This window comes from Desmodus rotundus, chromosome 4 (assembly GCF_022682495.2).
Source record: "Desmodus rotundus isolate HL8 chromosome 4, HLdesRot8A.1, whole genome shotgun sequence".
NCBI classification, from domain to species: domain Eukaryota; kingdom Metazoa; phylum Chordata; class Mammalia; order Chiroptera; family Phyllostomidae; genus Desmodus; species Desmodus rotundus.
The window spans coordinates 138,647,316-138,669,316 of NC_071390.1; the positions used below are offsets into that span (position 1 = coordinate 138,647,316).

The 22,001-nt window shown below is 41.5% G+C and overlaps 1 protein-coding gene across 1 annotated transcript in view; it reads right to left on the reverse strand.

Moving 5' to 3' along the window:
- The window catches only part of ST8SIA6 (ST8 alpha-N-acetyl-neuraminide alpha-2,8-sialyltransferase 6), a 136,875-nt gene extending 133,131 nt beyond the window's left edge, over window positions 1–3,744 (reverse strand). Inside the window, exons 1-2 of the mRNA XM_053922856.1 lie at window positions 3,355–3,744; window positions 2,666–2,764 (exon numbers count right to left, since the gene is read on the reverse strand). Of these exons, the coding sequence (XP_053778831.1) occupies window positions 2,666–2,764; window positions 3,355–3,449 (194 nt within the window). The 5' untranslated portion in view covers window positions 3,450–3,744. The remainder of the gene's footprint in view (window positions 1–2,665; window positions 2,765–3,354) is intronic.
- Window positions 3,745–22,001: the final 18,257 nt, after the last annotated feature.

The following is a 22,001-nucleotide window of genomic DNA, read 5'->3' on the forward strand; positions in this document are numbered from 1 at the left end:
GGCCAAGTCCCCTGTAGGACGCATGAGAGAAGCAGCCACATATTGATGTTTCCCTCTCTTCTCTCTCCCTTCTCTTCTCTAAAAAGTCAATAAATAAAATATTTTTTAAAAAGTCTGTATCTTTAAAAAAAAAAAAAAAGGAACAGAAAAAAACACGCCTTAGAAAGCACTTGCTTCACATCCTCAAGAAAATATGAAGAAATGGAAGGTGAGGTTTAAAAGATTACTTAGATGCTAAAATGTGAACTGATGTGATAAAGTGCAGCCTAAAAAAATGAAAATAAACTGTAAAAAATAAAAATGTAATAGATGTACTGTTTTAGATACGGCAAAACAGAGAGTTGACACTACAGAAAAATATTTCAGTAATGTAGAGGACACACTTCAGAAGCCACTCCAGAGGGCAGAGGAAAAGGATAAATTAGGAAATTATCAGTAGATGAGTGAATAAAACAAGTATGGGACATTTACACAATGGAATACTACTTGGCTGTAAAAAAAGAAGAAAAGTTTACCATTTGCAACAGTATAGATAGACCTGGAGAGCATTATGCTAAGTGAAATAAGCCAGTCAGAGAAAGACAGATGCCATATGATTTCACTCGTATGTGGAATGTAATGAACAAACTGAACTAACAAGCAAAACAGAGACAGACTCACAGAGAGCAGGATGACAGCTATTGTTGGGGGGTGGGGGTGGTTAGTGGGTGAAAGGATTGAGCAGAAAGGAGAAAGGACTCATGAACATGGACAACAGTGTAGTGACTGCAGGGGGAGGGGGTATAAGGGGTTAAATTGCAATAAAAAAATACAATAAAAATTTTTAAAGCAATTATAATTTATACAACTAAGTAGTATAGATTAAATTTTGCACCCCTGCTATATAAATAATCAAAATTATATATGATAAAAGAGATATAAAACATGTCAAAAGACAGGTTTTAAAAAATATAACAGAATGACATAAATTTTAAAACTTAATAAAATGGACCATATTCAGGAAAAATAATATGAATTACCTATATTAGCTCAAGAAGTATGCCAAACAGAAAAGAAATATGCCAAAAGAAGCTGAAAAATTCATCAAAGAATTACCTCAAAAAGGGCCTAGGACCAGATAATTTAATTAGTACATTCTCTCAAAGTTTCCCCAAGGGAAAACCCCAGAAAGTATAGCAAACAGTACCAGGACTTGGAAAAAGATGGAATGCTTCCAGTCTATTGGAAAGCTAGGTAACCTGTAGTACACAACCTTGCATAAAATAAAAGTATAGGCCAACATTTTTCTCAAAAGCTTTGTTACTCCAGGATTTCTTAGTGCCTTTAATATGCTGGGAAATTCCAATAGGAGGGTTGTGGGAGGCAGTGTTGTTCCAGCACTTTAAGATTTCTTCCAGGCTCCCCAGGCCCTTCTTATGACCAAGCAGGAGCCACATGGGACCCTTGAATCATTCAATCAGAAGATTAAGATGACCTAAGAGCCAAGAATATATGGAAGAATACATAGAAGGAAAGAGATTCACAAAAGATAAGTAGACAAAGAGAAGAGGAAAAGGAAAATACACTGCAATACACAAAATTGCAATCATAGCAATGTTGAGGCATGAAGCACATTCTGCTGGTGAAATGTAATTCGATTCAGCTCTTCTAGGCAGCACTTGGCCATATGGATTTAGAACCTAAAATACACTCACTCTTTGATCAAATAGTCCAACTTCTAACGGTCCATCCTGGAGAGTTGATTTAATATGAAGATTTACATACAAGAATGTACTCGATAGAATTATCAATAGCAAACAAAGCAAAACAAAAACAAAACAGGAAACCATCCAACTATCTAAACCTGGAAACAGTTAAGTGGATTATGGCACATTCAAATGACAAATATGCAACAATCAAAAGCAATGATTTTGGAAAAAAATTAATGAGACCTGTGTGTTTAATTGTTTAGGATAAAAGGTAGAACACAGACTACAGAGTATAATCTTAAGTATATTTTTTAAATACATATATATAGGAAAAACAATCAGAAGAATATAGACCAAAAACTTAATGTGATCTCTGGGTGGTGGGACTCTGGGTAAATATTATATTTACACATTTCTCATATTATCTAGCTTTTTGCACCAAGCATGTATTACTTTCATAATCAGAAAATGATTTAAAAAAACCAAAGAATTATTGCACATGGATAAAATACTCACGTGAGTGAAAGCAATTTTAAGTCTCCATTCACTGAGAACAAATACATTCTCACCCAAATGACTCTTACACAGGTGTACGAGAAAGCAAGAAGACAGAAGGCAAACCAATGAAGTCCCTCAATAAAGACAAGCTGCGCTGCTTCTCCCGAAGGTTTTCTTGAACGGGAGGGGAATCGAACACCCATTTTGTAAAGTGCAGCTGCTTTCGGATATCCCTTGGCTCCAAGAACCAAAGGAACAGCCTTTACAGGGCAGATTCAGGGAGTGAGGAGTTACACGCTCAAGTGTGCACACACATCCTTTCTTTCTTTTCTTCTCTCCCTCTTTCTTAACCACACACACACACACACACGCACACACAGACACACACACACAAATCCACTCAGTCGTTTCATCCTAGCCAGACAACTCAAAGCGAGACCTACTGACGCAGCCGCGCCCCATCCCCGCACCGCAGGTACCTGTTCGTGGCTCCGGGCAGCTGGGTCTCCAAGCTCTTGGGCGTCCTCAGCGCTGCGGGGGTGCCGTGGGTGGCCTCCCTCCTTTCCTCTACCATGGGCCTGCACAGCAAGGAAAAAAACTAAGTTATTAACACCTCGCGGGGAGCAGTAGACTGGCAGGCTGGGTACCGCGCTTGCTGCCTGGCTGGGACCTCCCTGTGCTCTCTGGCTCCTGGGGGTGGGGCGAGGCGGGGCGGGAGGGGGAGGCTCTGGAGCCCTGGGGTCTGAAGAGGCTCAGGGCGGGAAGGAAAGGAAAGCACGCACTGGCATGGACAGACCCTAGGACACTGATGCGGAACCCGACGGCTGATCCTTCCCTGGCCCAAGAACGATGCACGCTGGGGCCCTCGCAATACAGACCGGTCCCTCTCCGCCCCAGCCGGTGCCCATGCGGTCCAAGTGTTGCCCCTCTGCTATCACCCGCCGCCCCACCTACACTCATCCAGCCCTGCCTCCTGGACTCCCCCATCCCACCCCACCCTCCAGCCACCGCTGCCCCTTGGCTCGTCCTCTCATCAGCCAAAAGTGTGCGCTGCCCAAGTCAAGCGGATCGGTGGCTGGGGCCCCGGGAGCGCACGGCAGGGCGCACGGAGGGTTACTCGGAGGGGTGCTCGGAACCCGCGGTCCCTGGAGAGCGGTGGGTGGGTTACCTGGGGCGAGCAGGCGAGTCGGTCGAGCCTGAGAGCAGGCGCAGCAGCAGCAGCAGGCTGGCGAGCAGGGCGAGCAGCGTGCCCCCCGGCCGCATCCTGAGCCACGGGTGCGGCCGCCGCGGCCGCCGGTGCCCCGGCGACACGCAGCGCAGGCGGCCGCGACTCGTGGCTCTCGCCGCTGCCGCCGCAGCCACGCACACCTCCAGTGTTCACGGGCAGCGGGATAGGAGACAACAGCGCTCAGCGCGGCGGCACTCTCGGGTGCCCCCGGCCCAGCCTGCACGGTCTTTAGGGGCCAAGGAAGACACCGCGTCCCGGCTCTCCCACTTCTCCCACGGCCCTGGACCGCCCAGCTGAGCACTCGGGTGGCGGTGACGATTCACCAAGCTGGCTTCCCCGCCTCCCGGAGGCGCTCGGAGCAGCTGCCGGCTTTGGTCGCCGCCGCTGCGACTGCCGCCACCACCGCCACCGCGCGGGGTCACCTGAAGGTTGGGGCGCAGGAGCTCCACTCCGTGCTGATTGGGCTCTAACTTTTCTGTCCCCTCACGTGCTCCTGAGGGCCCGCGTGCTTTCACCCGAACCCCACGGAGCCCACCCATGCGCACCACAACTCCGTCTGCGTCCCTGCTGTTGACAGGGTTTACAGGGGTGGAAGAGGGGGAAAGGGCCCACTTTAAAAACTTTGAAAACTGTGTAATCCCTCTGCTGGATCGTCCCACGCGTGAAGACTGCCAAGAACTTGGCAGTTGTTGGATAGATTCCGGTGCCAAATAGGAGGAGTAACCTCCCCTGGCTTAAACGCAGAATCAAAGAACGGATTTCTAGGACCAGGCTACCTGTAGCAGACCTCAGACTACCGCGGAGGCCCGAATTCCGCCCGCGTCTGTTTTCGCAGTTTCATTGGAACACCTTCCTGTCCACTCCTTTGTACTATCAACGACTGCATTGACTGTACTACCTATGGCAGGTTTTATGTCTGGTACGAGGGCGCAGCTGAGTAGTGTGACAAAGTTAAAAAATTGTTACTAGCTGTCCCTTTTCGGAAAAAGTTGCCAAACTCCTGATCTCATCTGTTATTAGCATCTCACATATTAAATATTTCATTTGTTGCAAGAGAGTGATCCGATGACAATGATATAACCTGGCTCCCCAACTACTGATTAGGGAGTGGGCTTCTCCTCTTTCAGCCCCATGTACACATCCTGTCTGCATGTGTAGCCACAGACTTCCCAAGCACCCCCTTTGCCACTTCCCCAGGTTTTGCCCCTAACTCTGGGCCATTGAGGAACATCAGTGAACCCTACCCCCCCTAACGTTTATATGAGGGTTCATTAAACTATTCAATCGACTTCTGTATAGCTTTTAAGAATTTTCAGAAACAGCCTTTGGACTCTATCATCTTGTAAGTACTTTGATAAAGGTAGTTTGAAAAGCTTTAATGAGTTAACTTTCCTAAGCAACAAAAATATTCATGTTTCAGCTGGAGTCTTCTAGGGGCGTAAGGTCTTAAGCTGGAAGGCCAATGTGAGAGCGTTTTGGGGAACAGGTAGGCCAGACAGCTCAGTAAAGCTGCTGCCAGCAATTTTGTCATTAAAATTCTCTTTTTTCTAATTCTGCATTTGTTCTAATTAAAAATATTTATTTGAAAGTATAAGAACTTTGCACATAGTAATTGATCAATAACTATTTGGTCAGTGAATAAAATGCCTCAGAACGGAACAACAACAACAAAGAAAACACCTCAGAACGAATGCTATTCTTAAAGAAAAAGGAGCAAAAGCTGAAAATAAATGTGACTGGAAATAGCTCACTATTGCTGTTGAAATATATACAAATCAATAAAGAAAATGTTGCTACTTTTTGTAAGACTGATGTTTTTAGGGATCCAGCTGCTTATCTGAGTATGGTATAATAAAGTAATCCTATATTCAGTGCTAAAATAATAAAGTAATCCAATTCTACATGTTTGAAAGTTTAAGCATTCTGTTAGATAAGTAGGATAGAGCACAGTTATCTTGAAAATGAAAAGTCTGGGTGTGGAAGATAGTCTGAAAAAGTTATCTGAATTGGGAAGATAGTCTCAGTTTTATTTCTGTTAGAGCAGAAAAGAATTGTGCAGACAACTCACAATGAAGATGGTTTGTGGAAAAATAAGAGCATTATGGTATCAACCAGGAGGCAGCAATTTTACCTAAATTACTAAAGTTTAATATTTCAGCACAGCTGGGCTCACAGCTCAACAGAAAAGCCAACCTTGCATTGGGTCCCCTAAACAGTCTTGCTGAAAATGAAGTAACTTTTTATCAAGCCAATGGCTATCAGCAGGGGACGCACAAAAGCCCACTTTAATTGGAAAACCAAGTGTAAATTTGCAATGGGAATTCTGAACTGAGTGCTAAAATTTGACAACAGGGAACTTACTGCAAACTTTGAAATTGAAGACTTGGGTTGGTAAAATATGAATTATCTTGCTTATCCTTGAGAGAGAAAAGAACTTGACAAAAACACATTTCCTAAATATTATCAGCCATTGAACCAATACTGGAAAGATGTACACTTGGTAACTGACATTTGCAGGTTTACAGGCACCACAAAGAGCTGTGCCATGTAGTAATCTGAGATACTACCGAGGCTTAGAATATACCCAGAGACTCGGGCTGATGTGCAGAAGCTCAAGTGGGTGCATAAACCTGCCTTACTCCCCTACTCTGCCCAGCATTTGCCTCTCATTTTTCCTATAGTATCAAGAATGCCCTCAGTTTTATAAAATAACTTTTCATCCTCAAGAATGGCCTTAGTTTTATAAAATAACTTTTTAAAAAATGATTGGGAGGGTTTGATATATACAAAATGTCCAAGTAATTACAAATTTTCCTGGAAGTTGTGTTTAGCATTTTTGGTATAAGGGTTTAAATATTTCTGTATTCATGGATTTGGGGATTCATGAAAAAGAATCAAGTGTCTACTACACCTACTGGTTTGCACCTGTGGGACTCTCAGTACAGGGAAAGGAAGGAGTGCTATGAGAAACACAAAAAAATTGATGCCCCGAAGAATCTTTTCCTCCATTTGGGTGACATTTTTATCTCCTTGTCTAGAAAGAATGGTTTCTGATGTCTTCAGCTGTTTGATTGGATTTAGTGATATTAGAGATTTGTGAGGACAGCAGGGCAATAGCATATTGATAAATATTAATTATTTCTTGGGAGAGGAAATTCATAAAGATAGTATAACCAAGGCTACATATTTTCAATAAATCATAGGATATAAATAAGAGTAGAAATAACTTCAAGAAATCAATAACCTTCTATGGGGGTATGTTTTCAAATATGTTTTATTCAAATTAGATTTTGTCCACTGCTAACTAAATGTAAAAAATGGAAGCAATTCTGTGTATAAAGTAGTTTTCATTTTAAAGATAGAAAATCTAGGATGTCATACAAATTCCACATAGGCCTTATGTATATAAGAAATCTAATTTGTAGAATAACTAAAATTACAAAACAAAAAAAGAATCATTATTCAGATAATAAAATAGATCTTTAATGTATAAAATGTTCAAACTTCTAAAACTCCTCTCCCTGAAGTCCACTTAAAAGATCATGAAGGGCCCTTTTTGTGGCTCAGTTGAGTATCATCTGTAAACTGAAAGGTTATGGGTTCAATTCCTGATCAGGGCACATACCTAGGTTTCAGGTTCAGTCCCAGTTGTGGCACTTATAAGAGACAACCAATCAATGTTCTTCTCCCTCCCCCCCGCCTCTCTAAAATTGATAAACATGTCCTTGGGTGAGGATTACAAAAATCACAAAGAACCAAAAACATAAGTAGAAACTATTTATCCTGAAACTATAGAATGGCCAAAATCCCATTCCACAAACTGCAAAAATGCCTCTTAAAGGTAAACCAGTTGGAGAAGAATGCCAAGTTCAAAGCATATCTCCTCAATTTGTGAGCTTAGATTTTGGGAGGAAAAAACGAAAAAGTTTTTGAAAACCCTGCTAATCCTCAACTTGGAAGAGCAAAGGTTGGAAGTAGCAATCAACATGTGTAGCCAGAGCTACAGAGATGAAGGAGAGATGGTGACCACTGTTTCTGTTCTCAGTGAATCCAGCTTTCTAGCCAGAGGAATGATGACCTAGAGATAGTACTGTTACAGGAGAAACTCCCAGAAACTGGGTTCTTCTCACTGGTGCAGTAAAGGATTACAAGACAGCAAGCCTATTAGCATGTATGCAAAGTTTATTAATGCTAAGTTCTTATGGGAAAGCAAAAGCAGGGTGACCAGCCAGCACCTGGGTGGCTAGGCACCGTGCCGTTCCCCCCCCCCCACCATGTGGCATAAAGAGCCAAGAGGGCCAAGAGGCCAAGAGAGTGGGTCCTTTATTCTGAGGACTTATATAGTTGGTAGGGCAGGGGGTAAAGAAGTTACATTTTGATTGGCAGGTAAAGGTTGTGCCAACTTTCCCCGGGGAGATGTGACTACCCAAATGTAGGTATGTGTGGGGGGGTGTTAGCCCAAATCCTTATCTTGCTCCAGACTTTATTTGTTCATTTTGCATATGTGATGGGAGGCAGACCGTTAAGCAAAATTGTTTTGGGGCCATTTCTTTGGGCATTGTACATCCCTCCTTTTCCCCCCTTCCAGGCTTTGGGATGAATACACAGTCTGAAGATCTTCCTTTCCCCAGCTACTGAAGATGATACACACAGACTTTCAAGGGCTCCCTGCTCCTACACTATCATGGTTTCACTTGTTGGTCTGGAGGCCTGGCAGTCTTATTGGACCAGGCTCAGGATTACTGGGTCAACATGTGAGCTTCTGCTCTCAGTCTCCTGTATTAAGTTCTTTGTTAGATTTCAACAGCACCTTTATTTCCCCTTTGGCCACTCATTCCACCATAACAGATAAACATCATGTAGGTATTAGATGCTCTTTTTTTTAAGCATAAATATTAAATATTAAAAACATTTAAGGATATAATGGAAGAAAACTTCCCTGAAATAAAGAAATATGTGCATGTGTGGGCTTTTGTTTTCTTTGATCTCATTAAGTGAACTCATAGTGTTCCAGAGAAATTTAATAGGAAATGCTAACTTCATGATTTATCTTCTTGAAGAGATCATTCAAAGACAAAAAAATCTTGAAAGCATCCAGACAGAAGAAATAAGTCATAATTAATCTTGCTTCTAAATTCACTTCAGCAATATTAGACTAAAAACAAAAATAAAACTACATATTTACAGAGTTTTAAGCAGAAAAGATGTGACCTGTTAGGGTGGCTGGTGACGTGGGCTGTGAAAGAACTCACGAAGAGAAGAAAGTGCAGAGAGTGAAGTTCCATTTTACTTTCCTAAGAGAGGGAAAGGGCTAGGTGCGTAGATAAGCACCAACCCTGAGGAGTTAGGGCTCTGAGGTTTTATCTGGTAATGGGGTACAGCTCTAATGGCTGTGGAGCAGGATGTTTCTGTTGGGCTGCAACTCATTTTGAAGTTATCTTTGGGTGCAGAGTCCAGTCCAGGTCACTCTATGTCCTGTTTCATAAGCTCCTGGAGCCATTGCACCTTAGGGGCACTTCCAGTGATTTTCTAGTCCTGAGGATAAAGGCTCATAAAACAATCAGGGTCAGTCATGCTTTATGAGCTCCAGCCAGCTCTAGGAAATAGGCCCTGTAAAAGGGGCTTGATGTTGGGGACCACTCTGTGGTTTCAGAGATTGTAGCCCTGCGAGAGCAAGCTCTGAAAGGGGCTGGTAAGTCTCCCTGGAAAACCAGTTAATAACACAGGTGGCAGGCATTGACTTGACTCTTTTTTTTAAAGTATATTTTATTGATTATGCTATTAATCAATAAAATAGCTTTGCCAATTTCCCCCCTTTATCCTCCCTCCACCCCACACCCACCAACCCTCCAGCATTTCCCCCCTTAGTTCATGTCCATGGGTTGTAAATATAAGTACTTCGAGTTTTCTGTTTTCTATACCATTTTTGATCTTTCCCTGTCTATTTTATCCCTACCAATTATGCTTCTTCTTCCCTGCACCTTTCCCCCGCTATCCCTCCCTTCCGCCTCCCCACTGAAATCCCTCCACGTGTTCTCCATTTCTGATTCTGTTCCTGTTCTGGTTGTCCGCTTAGTTTTTGTTTTCATTGTTTTTCTTTTAGGTTCATTTGTTGATAGGTGTGAGTTTGTTGTCTTCTTTTTCTTTAGATAAGTCCCTTTAATACTTCATATAATAAGGGCTTGGTGATGATGTACTCCTTTAACTCGACCTTATCTGGGAAGCCCTTTATCTGCCCTTCCATTCTAAATGAAAGCTTTGTTGCATAGAGTAATCTTGGATGTAGGTCCTTGCCTTTCATGACTTCAACTACTTCTTGCCAGCCCCTTCTTTTCAGAAATCAGCCGATAGTCTTATGGGAACCCCTTTGTAGGCAATTCTCTCCTTTCCTCTTTCTGCTTTTAAGATTCTGTCTTTATCTTTAATCTTGTGTAACCTAATGATGATGTGCCTTGGTGTGTTCCTCTTTGGGTCTAACTTCTTTGGGACTCTCTGGGCTTCCTGGACTTCCTGGACATCTCTTTCCTTCACCAGATTGGGGAAGTTTTCCTTCATTATTTGTTCAAATAAGTTTTCAATTTCTTGCCATTGTTCTCCTTCTAGCATCCCTGTAATTCAGATACTGGAGTGTTTCACGTTGTCCCAGAGGTTCCTAAGTCTCTCTTCAGTTTTTCGAATTCTTGTTTCTTCATTCTGTTCTGGTTGGATGTTTATTTCTTCCTTTTGTTCCAAATTGTTGCTTTGAATCCTGGTTTCCTTCCTGTCACTGTCAGTTCCCTGAATATTTTGCTTTATTTCATTTTGGGTATCTTTCATTTGTTTTTTTCATTTTTCAATCAAGCTCAGTCAGTTCTGTGAGCATTCTGATTACCAGGGCTTTAAATTATTCATTGATAGGTTGGCTATCTCCTTATCACTTAGCTTTCTTTCTGAGGCTTTGCTCTGTTCTTTCATTTGGGCCATATTTCTTTGTCTCAGCACACCTGTTAAGTTGTAAGGGGGAGGGGCCTTAGGCATTCAGCCAGGTGAGGCAACTGTCCTTGCTGTACTGCTGCCCCGCTGCCTGTGGAGGAGGGGCCAGAGAGAGAGCAGTGAAGCTCGCCTGCTCGGCTCTACTGCACTTTCCAATGACCTCTCGTGTGAGACTGGGAGTTTCTCCCACCTGGGGAACCACCCTAGTCCACAGTCATCTCTGAGTCTCAGTTTCCCATTCAGCCAGCCCCGTTCGCATGGTCCATGTCCTCCCCACGGGTTCTTACTAGTCTGGTTGTTCTCGTTGACTGTTTCTTTAATTCCTTGGTTGTCGGAGTTCCATGCAGTTTGATTTTTCTGGCACTTCTGTTTGTTTGTTGATTTTAGATTGGCTGTTATCCTCCTTTTGGCTGTGTGAGGAAGCAAAGGGTTCCTACCTACTCCTCAATCTTGGCCAGAACTGCATGACTCGACTCTTATACCGAGAGGTCCCATGGGAATGAGGCCTAAGATGTACATTTTGTCCTTTGAAGCTGGCTCTGCCCAGTAATAAGCCCTGTCAGTATAACCCAGATGTTTGAGTTCAAGGCATAAGGAGTGAAAGTCCCTACTTTATGATATATGCCTTTACCATCTGGCATCTGGCATCTGCATATCTCCCAGACCTGAAAAGATTTCTGTGTTTCTCAATTGTTATCTATGGGTAGTGTCAGTTTTTTATGACTATAGCCTGTTGGACATTGACTGATAATGTGCATGTGTGCTATATCCCCCTGGGCTTCCCAACCCTAATAAAAGCCATGTCAGAGAAGGGCTTGGGGCATTCTCCACTAAAGGGAATCGCCACCCCCTTTCCTGCCAGAGCAACAAGACTGTGTCCCGGATGACTCTTTATTCTCATCTGCGGCAGCCAGCAGAACTTTGCTGGCTGGAGTTCCCCACAACTTATGTCCTATTAACTCCAAAATTCTATAACCAGCTAAGATAGTTTTTGTGAATGAAAACAATATTTTATATATAAAACTGGTATTTAATAACTCAGAGTATATAATAATACTTATATGTGTGTCCTGAAAAAAAAGTCATAACCCAACCATAAAATCAAAATAAAGAATTTACAATGAAGAAGTCTTGACCATAAAGTCAGATTATAATGGGGTACAACCCAGGCCCCCCTCAAGAGGGATTTGTAATGGGGTCCAGAACTTGGGTGTCCAGGAACTGTTAAAAATGTAGGATGTCCTCACCCCCACAAGTCTGAACTAGGGGATGGGACATGTGGAGCAGGGCCATTGAGAGTTATCTTGCATATCAACAGTTTTGCAAATAACAGCAAAAATGATTATTTAACATATCTATGGCTTTTGGTTAGTTTCATAGATATGTTAAGTAGCTGCAGCCCTGCTTTGAGCCAGGGAGAAGGGAATCACATTGACCCATGACTTAACTAGGAGGCAACTCCCCCTGGTTACAGCACCTTCATGAGAGCTTGGATATGGTTGGCTCCACGCCTAGGGCCACACCTTCTCAGACTTCCTGTGGCAGTCCAGGAAAGCTAGAAAAATATGGGAATGCTGGCAGGTGTAGCTGATTGTGGGAAGAGTTGGAAATGGGGATGCAGAGGAAGATTCATGCCAGGATTTAAATCTAGGTGTGGCAGCCATTCAGGGTGGAACCAACACAGTGTTTTGACGGCTAATCCTGCAGTTTTGAGGCTCCCTTAACCATGTGGCTTCGGAAGCAGGAAAGCAAGTTGTAGCAGCGATGCAGAGCTCTCTCTTAGCAGTTTGGAAGAATGCAGGAGAGACGCTGCAGGAAGGGAAGGGGTGAAAGGACTCTTGCTGGTGGGCCATTAGAAGGGGCCACGTGGTCTTGAATTAAGAACTCGAGATTGTGGCAACACAGCTGATGGTGCTGGTAACCGCAGGAAGCCTGCCAGCCTAGCGCAGATTACTAGAAAGAACTGGGGGCTACCTGAGCCACAGACTTCTATTTTTTTCCTGAGATACAATAGCCCTGACTGGGCAAAGGGGGTAAGGGAGGACTCTGTGTGTGTTTGTGGGTATTTTAAGGGACTTTGGGATTTTAACGAAGACAATCAGTCACTACTCTAAGTCTATATAAGTTTCCAATAAATAGTTCCTTTCCTTTTCACAAACTCTGGCATTGGGAGCCATAATTCCCTGGTGACAGGCAAGGCAAACCTAGTTCAGGGGCTCCCCAGGAGAGGGGTGGAGTCCATTTGGTAACAGTATCTTGTCCCCCTCACAGGTCTGATCTGTAACAAGATGAGAAAATAAATCATTTTGAAAAACAGAATTTAGCCTAAGTAATAGGATTCCACAATGTTTTACATTTTCTTTTTAAATTACTACATAAATATAAAATAATACACTGATACAATAAATCTGGGAAGGAAAATTCCAGTTCATGCTAAATAGCATAAAATATGAAATAAGAAGTGGAATAAAGGATGTAGTAAAAGTACATTATTTTCCTGTTGCAAGATGAATGCATATTTAAATAACAAAGGATTGTTAGTCAAAAAATCAGTAATACATTTACAACATTTTTATTGTATAAATATCTTTCAAAGAACAAAGAAGAAGAAAGAAGAGTCAGACTTTTAGTTAAAAACAGGAAGCATACCTATTCATGAAATTTGTGAATCTGTTACAAACACGTAAAATGTTTTATAACATAAAACAATAAAAAGGAATGTGCAAATGAACTGTCAATAAGGAAAGGAAAAACCCCAGGTTCCCCCTTATTTTCTGGGGAAGAGCTGGAAAAAAGAGCAGCAAGTGTGTGCTCTGACGCAGCAGTCATCTCAAATGCATTATCACCCTGCTGACCTAGAGGTTTGCTTCCACATCAACACAGGGATTGAAAGAGTAGGATCGGCCTCCCCGTGAGACAGACCTAGAGTTAAAATTCCTGCATAAAGCTTTTTGTTGTTGTTAAAAACAAAATATGTGAACTAAAGTTACAAAGATCCACACACCTGCACAATGACAATTGTTTGTCTCTGCCTGAGCTCTGGGTGAAAGAATTTTACTCTAAAACATTTGCTTCCTTTGGGTTTGAAGCCCAATGTTACCCTGCCTAAGTAGTCCTAAAATTAACATAAAGCTTGGTCCCTGGCTGATGATATCCTGAGGTGCATGGCAAAAAAGTGATAACTATTCTGGTTCCATAAAAATCTCAAAGAAAAGAAATATCAATAAAGATGGGTGTAAAATAAAAAATTGCAAAACACTTAAGGAATTCACCATGAATATGTGTAAGCAGGTACAACTAATGAAAGGATTTTTAAGCAATAATTAGGAAGAGAACATAAATTTAAAATCATTAACTGAATGAAAAGTCGAATCAACACACTGGGAAAAGAACTATGGTAGAAGAAGGATTTGTTCTGAAGAACCAATAGAACTATGGGAAAAATAGTCATTTCTGTAAAAATAATCAGCGGATGTGGTAAGTGACACGATTATATATTGGTAAAGAGAATCAATGGTGTGAAAAAACAATCTGATGAAATTATACACTGCGAGGTGAAGACATGGAAGGTGTGAGAGGCTAAAAGACCTGCAGAAAAGGGATTTAAGACAACAACATTTTATTATACCTAAAGATTTTGTGGATCAGGAATTCAGACAGCACTCAGCTGGGTAATACTGATGTTTCACTTCATGTCAAACGTGGGTCTTTCAATGTGGTTTTACTCGTATGTCTTTGCCCTTTGATAGGGATAATTGAAAGATGAGTTCAGCTGAGACTGTTAACTTAAGTACCAACACATGAACTCTCCAACAGAGAGATCTCAGGATAGCCAGACTGACTTAGAGGTTCACAGTTCCCATTAAAAATATCCAAAGAGCTCCTGGTAGAAACTACAAGTTTCTCATAATCTAGTCTCTGAAGTGCCAGAGCATTACTTCTGCTGCATTCTATCGGTCATGTAAGTTCCTACGTCCATCATAGACCCCCAGGGACATGATGTAGACTCTCTCAGACTCCAACACCAACTGCAACGTGTGGTGTTTTCTCCCATTCAACCAAGCAATTAACTCAACTCTGACACTATCTACTTGGAGACAGCATCAGATCCCATAGCTTAAGGGCTCAGTCCTACAAGACTGCACCATAAACACACACACACACACACACACATACACACCCCCCCCACACTTCAGACCCCAATCACAAGTCTAGGCTGTCACCTGTGTTTTGACTAACTGGCTATACATTAGAGGCTCCAACAACCCCCTTCTGGGTTTCATTAATTTCCTACAACAGGTCAAAGAACTCAAAGAAACATTTTATTGACTAGATTACCAATTATTATAAAAAGGAAATAATTTAGGAACAGCTAGGTGGAAGAGATGCATAGAGCAAGTATGTGAGAAGGGACACAGCTTTCCGTGGCCTGAGTGTGCCACTCTTTACATGGTCACCAGCTCTCCAAACCTCGTCCTGTGGATTTTTATAGAGGCTCAGTATGTTTGCGTGATTGATTAAGTCATTTTCCATTGCTGGTTGATTCAATCTGTAGGCCCTCTCCCCTCCCCCCAGGTGTGGGTGACTAAAAGTTCTAGCCCTCCAATCACATGACTGGGCCCCCTGGCATCCAACCCCTATCCTTAGGTGAATTCCAAACTCAGGTATGGTTGAAAGGGATTTTGTAATAAATAACAAGGTACTTTAATTGCTCTTATCACTCAGGAAATTTCAAGGGTGTTAGGATCTCTTTGCTAGATATGGGAATGAAGACCAAATACATATTTTTTATTATAAACCACAATATCACATCTGTAAGAGAAATAACAAGTAATTTCTGGCTATCTTAATCTACCACAATCCAATACTTGACTAATAAGAATTCTAGAAGGAAAGACTAGAGAGAATAGAGAAAAGGCAACATTTGAAGAGTTAATGTCTGCAAACTTTCCAGAATTAATTAATGGTTTGAAAGTTCTATTTAAAAGTGACAGCAACTCCTGACCAGGATGAATAAAAATACATCTAAATATAAATACACTATAACAAAACTTCAGAACCCCTAAAACAAAGACAACACTTTAGAAGCAATCAGAGAAAACAAATGTAACTTATAAAGAAATAGTAACTTCATGACACCATATTTCTCAGCAGCAAAAATAGGTATATGAAGTTAACTGAATCTTCAAAGTGCCAGAGGAAATAGTGTCATTCTTAAATTTTATATCTGGCTAAACCATCATGCAAAGGTGAGGATAAACTAAAAAGTGATTACAAAGATTGAAAAAGTTTACTATTCACAGACCCTTATTAAAAAGAGAAACTATAAATAGTACATTCCAAGAGAGAAGAAATTGACCTCAGAAGAAAGGAGTGAGATGCAGGTATAAAGGTGAAAAAGGAAAATGGCCAACCCAGCTCTACTATATACAACAAAATAATGATGGCTGGTCTGCAAAGGGAACTACAAAACAAGGCTTAACTAAAATAATGGACAATAATAACATGAAAGACAACGGGAGCTGTCCAGGTTAAAGCTCAGAAACGTCCTTGTCTTATTAAGGAGGTCAGTAGACAACTGTAATTGCCTTTATAACTTGTTAAGTCAGATATGTATTTTTTCAAATATGTATTTTCAAATGTTAAGCCATCCACTATAATATGTGGGGTGATAAATGTATTAACCTACTCAATGGTGAGAATCCTCTCACAGTGTATATCGAATCATTACATTGTACACTTTAAATATATCACAATTTAATTTGTCAATTATAACCTCAATAAGGTTGAAAAAAGACATCCACTATAAAGTAAAAACATGATAACTTTTAAAGCAATGGAGGAGAAAAGAGATCTTAAAAACCAACCCATTCACATCAAGACAGAAGAGGAGAGGAGGGAAAAGTAAATAAAAGTCAAAAATAACAAATAATGTAAGATGGTATAAATAAATTCAAAAACAGTAGTTACCATAGTGAATATAAATACACTAAACTTACCAATTAAGAGACAGAAACTCGCAGATTAGATTAAAAAGTAAACAAAATAACAAAGAAAAGATTAAAGTAACAATAGGTAAAATGATACACAAAGGGAATAGTAACAAAAAGAAAGCTAAAACAACATCAGACAAAACAGACATGGAGATGAAAACCATTATTAGAAATAAAGACAGTCATTTAATAACAATAAAAGTCACAACTTGCTAGATAAAGATAAAACTTGTTCCTGTCCATGGGTCATGCGTATAAGTTCTTTGGCTACTTCATTCCTTATGCTATATTTTACATCCCCATGGCTATTCTGTAACTACCTATTTGTACTTCTTAATCCCCTCACATCTTCACCAATCCCCCCAAACCCCTCTCTCATTTGGTAACTATCAAAATGCTCTCTTTATCCATGATTCTGTCTCTGTTCTTCCTGTTTGCTTAATTTGTTTTTTAGATTCAGTTGTTGATAATATGTATTTATTGCCATTGTATTGTCCATAGTTTTGATCTACTTCTTTTTCTTAAATAAGGCCCTTTAACCTTTCATATAATAATGGTTTGGTGATGATGAACTCCTTTAGTTTTTTTCTTGTCTGGGAAGTCCTTTATCTGTTCTTCAATTCTAAGTGAAAACTTTGCTGGGTAGCACAATCTTGTTTGCAGGTCCCTACTTTGCATGACTGTGAATATTTCCTGACAATCCCTTCTGGCCTGCAAAGTTTCTTTTGAGAAATCAGCTGACAGTCTTATGGGAACTCCCATGTAGATAACTCACTGCTTTTCTCTTGCTTCATTTAAGATTCTCTCTTTTAAAACACTTTTCATGGTTTTTTTGTCTTTTGGGTTTTTTTACTTCTGTTTGATGTTTATTTTTTAAAAAATATTTATTGATTATGCTATTACAGTTGTCCCATTTCCCCCCTTCCCTCAACTCCATCCTGCCCACCCCCTCCCTCCCACATTCCCCCCCCTATAGTTCATGTCCATGGGTCATACAGATAAGTTCTTTGGCTTCTACATTTCCTATATATACTATTATTACCCTCCCCCTGTCTATTTTCCATCTATCATTTATGCTACTTATTCTCTGTATCTTCCCCCCCTCCCCCTCCCAATCCCAGTTGATAACCCTCCATGTGAGCTCCATTTCTGTGGTTCTGTTCCTGTTCTAGTTGTTTGCTTAGTTCATTTTTGTTTTTTGTTTTTTTAGGTGTGGTTGTTAATAACTGTGAGTTTGCTGTTCCTATTTTTTATCTTCTTTTTCTTAGATAAATCCCTTTAACATTTCATATAATAAGGGCTTGGTGATGATGAACTCCTTTAACTTGACCTTATCTGAGAAGCACTTTATCTGCCCTTCCATTCTAAATGATAGCTTTGCTGGATACAGTAATCTTGGGTGCAGGTCCTTGCCTTTCATGACTTTGAATACTTCTTGCCAGTCCCTTCTTGCCAGTCCCTTCTTGCCTGTAAAGTCTCTTTTGAGAAATCAGCTGACAGTTTTACGGGAAGTCCATTGTAGGTAACTGTGTCCTTTTCTCTTGCTGCTTCTAAGATTCTTTCCTTCTCTTTAATCTTAGGTAATGTAATGATGATGTGCCTTGGTGTGTTCCTCCTTGGGTCCAGCTTCTTTGGGACTCTCTGAGCTTCCTGGACTTCCTGGAAGTCTATTACCTGGGAACCAAGATGGAGGCGTAGGTAGACACACTGCGCCTCCTCGCACAACCAGAACTGACAGATAATTGAACAGCAAGGAAGTCTGACACCAAGTAGATAAAAAAGAAACATTCATCCAGACCAGTAGGAGGGGCAGAGATGGGCAGCTGGGGCGGAGAGGACTCGTGTTGCTGTGGCAGTACTGAGACTGGCGGAGTGTGGGACGAATGGGGCAGGCAGTCTGACCACTAGCAGACCCTGCGGCCCTACATTCGCTCACAGATAAACACTTTTGGTGTTTTAATTATGAAATGTCTTGGTGTGGACCTCTTGGAATCCATTCTTGTTTGGGACTCTCTGTGCTTTCTGGACTTCCATGTCTATTTCTTTCACCAAATTAGGGAGGTTTTTTTCATTATTTTTTCAAATAGATTTCCAATTTCTTGCTCTTTTTCTTCTCCTTCTGGCACCCCTATGATGTGAATGTTGGAATGCTTGAAGTCCCACAGACTACTTACACTACCCTTATTCTTTGGATTCATTTTTCTTCTTGTTGTTCTGCTTGGTTGTTTTTTGCTTCCTTAAGTTGCAAATCATTGATTTGATTCTCAGCTTTATCCAGTCTACTGTTGTTTCCCTATGAATTGTTCTTTATTTCAATTAGTGTATCCTTGATTTCTGACTGGATCTTTTTTATGCCGTTGAGGTCCTCACTAAGTTCCTTGAGCAGCCTCATAACCAGTGTTTTGAACTCTGCCTCTGATAGATTGCTTATCTCCATTTCGTTTGGTATTTTTTCTGGAGTTTTGATCTGTTCTTTCATTTGCGCCCTGTTTCTTTGTCTCCTCATTTTGGCAGCCTCCCTGTGTTTGTTTCTATGTATTAGGTAAAGTTGCTATTACTTTCTGCCTTGGTAGCATGGTCTAATGCAGTAGGTGTCCTATAGGGTGCAATGGCACAGCCTCCCCTATCATGCAAGATGGGAACTCAGTGTGTGCCCTCCATGTGGGCTGAATATACTGTCCTCTTGTAGTTGAGCCTTGATTGCTGTTGGCAGGTGAATGGGAGGGATTTGCCCAGGCCAGGTGGCTGCAAGGACTTGCTATGACCACTCACCCCCAATCTCCTCCCTCCATGGATAATCAGCTGTGCAGGAGCTGGGTGATGGTGCTCTGGCATGGTTTGTAGTTATCTAATGAGTATGCAGGCTCTGGGATTTTTCAGGTGGTGCAGGCCAAGGTCAGCCATCACCTATGTTCTACCCAGGGCAACTGTGAATGATTTCCAAAACAGTCTGAAATGTCAGCTACTTGTGCTGGGCTTGGAGATTCCCAGGTGAAGCCAAACTGTGAATCTAGGCTGGCTGCCACTAGTGCCAGGTCTGGGGCCACTTAGCAAGAGGTACAGGGGCTGGGGGCTCCTGGGGCTGGCGATTGGTTGTTTGATAGGATTTAGAAAGTTGTGAAGCATGAGCCAAGACCAGCCATTCATATGGAAGGTCTCAGTTAACAGTTTGGGTGGCATGTAAGTTGTGTGGGACAGAGTCTTAGGATCTCTGGGATGGGGCAAACAGTGTTAGCCAGGTTGATGGAGTCTCAGATGAGGACAGGCCTGCCAGCTCTTTGGCTCTGTGGGTGGAGGGCTCAGAAAGGGACAATAGCCTCTGTCTGCCTGTCTATCTGAGAGAAAACTGTCCCCCAGCTGTCTCCTTGATATGCTAGACACTCTAGTTTCTCCCTGTATGCCATTGGTGCTTTTCAAGCTGCTACCCCTGTGCTGAAACTCAGAGACAGTAAATCTGACAAGTCTGTGTGTGGGTTGTTTCAGAGTAACTGCTTGGGACTCCTGAAGTTTCTTCCATTGCCTCAATCCCTGGTGGTTTTTGCAGACAGAAGTTATGGGGAGTTGTCTTCTTGGTACTGGAACCCTGGGCTGGGGGACCTGAAGGGCCTGGTGTGGGGCTGGGACTCCTCATTCCTGAGATATCCCTCCCAAATTTTTACCCACCACGCATGGATTTGAGACCAGCCTGTTCCACATCTTCACCCCTCCTACCAGTCTGGATGGATGTGGTTTCTTTAATTCTGTAGTTGCCAGACTTCCATTCAACTTGATTTCTGATGGTTCTGAGTGATGGTTGTTCTATATTTTAGCTGTAATTTTGATGTGGCTATGTGAGGAGGCAAGCCATGTTTACCTATGCCGCCATCTTGAGCAGAAGCCCTGGAATACTTCTTAAAACTGGCAATATTCTATTCCACAAAGCAAGCCCCAAAAAGTCCCACAAAGTTGATATTATAGAGATTATATTTTCAAATCACAAAGCAGGAAAATTAGAAAGAAATAAAAAGATTAATAAAACCATTCCTATACATAAACACACTTTTGGATAACTGATATTTCAAAAAGGTCATCGTCATTAAATTTAGATAATATTTTAACCCACCCTGGCCAGGTAGCTCAGTTGGGTAAAACATCAGCCCAATACACCAAGGTTGTGGGTTTGACCCCTGGTCAGAGCATATGCAAGTATCAACCAATGAATGTATAAATAAGTGGAACAACAAATCAATGTCTCTCTCTCCCTTCCCCAATAATGAAAAAACAACATATCAAATTGTGGACTATAGTGAAAGCAGAAAAATGTATAGCCTTAAATGTAGATACTAAAAATAAAAAAAACTAAAAAATCAATGAATTAAATAAATATCTTCTTAAGATACTGGGAAAATAAAGCAGAGTAAATTCAAAGCTATGAAATATATCAAACAATGACATATAAAGGTAAGAAAATTGGAAGACCAATTCAAGCATCCTATTACCAAAAAATAGGCTATCTTAGCCTGGGTATTCTTGCTTAATCTCTAAAATCAAGACTGAGACAGGGGCTTTTGTGCAGTAGTTTGTTTGAAAATAAATTTGAGGGTATAGGAATGATAAACTGGAACAAACAAAACAGAGGAGAGAAAAACAATGCAAAAGTGCATCACTAAACTGGACACTCTTCTGAATATCTGGCTTTCTCATGTCAGGGACTCTGATGCACCTCATAGAATGTGCCTCAGTATTGTCTGTCTGAAGGAAGGCTGGCATTTCTGCATCGGTGCATTTTCAGGTTGCACAAGAACGAGTGGCAGGTGTCCTGCAGTGGTACCATGACCCCACATCAGACTTCAGTTCACAGAGCCATGTCCCATATGAATATTCTTCTCTCTTCAGTTGTATATTCTGCCTTGTCTGCTCCAGCACCTCCATGGGCCACCCCTAGATGTGTTTCTTGGCTGCTGCTAATAGGTACTATTGTACAATTCATTTGATATCTATGCTTTCCTCCTGGAGTACAGACTGTATTTTCTTGCTTAAGCCATGCAGTGACCTGGCCCTCATTATTAGTCTGGAAGCAATAAGGGAGATGAGGGTAGATCTTGAGGGAAACTACCATAATAAGAGGCATCTGCCCCCTTTGAGGTATTTGCTTGTATCTAAGCAAGGTAAAGATGGTCTCTCTCATTAAGGGGGCCAGAGGCTGCTTCTGCAAGCCCAGAGAGTTTATAGGAACCTGGGTGTTCAAGATTCTCAGGCTTATCCACCCAAAAGTGCTGATGTCAGGTCTCAATGTCCTACTCCTTTTTCTATCATAACCTTATCATTTGCATAAGGGACCTATCGAGGTTGCAGACTCCATCTTTTTTGTAATTCTACCACCCATAAAATTCAACCCTAGGCCAAAGTGGTCTGCAGCCACAAGTGATATCTTCCTGAAATGCTACTATAGAGGTCCTCTAGCTTTCAAAGCCTGCTTTGAGTTGATAGTTAGTTGAACTAAGCCTGTCAATTTTCTTAATTTAAAGCTTCTAAAGTATTAACTAAAACAAGCAAATCTGTAATCTTTTTCCTTACTATTGCCCCATACTATCCAAAGGCTTTATCTATCTCTTAACTGAACACTTCATCTTCACCTGCACT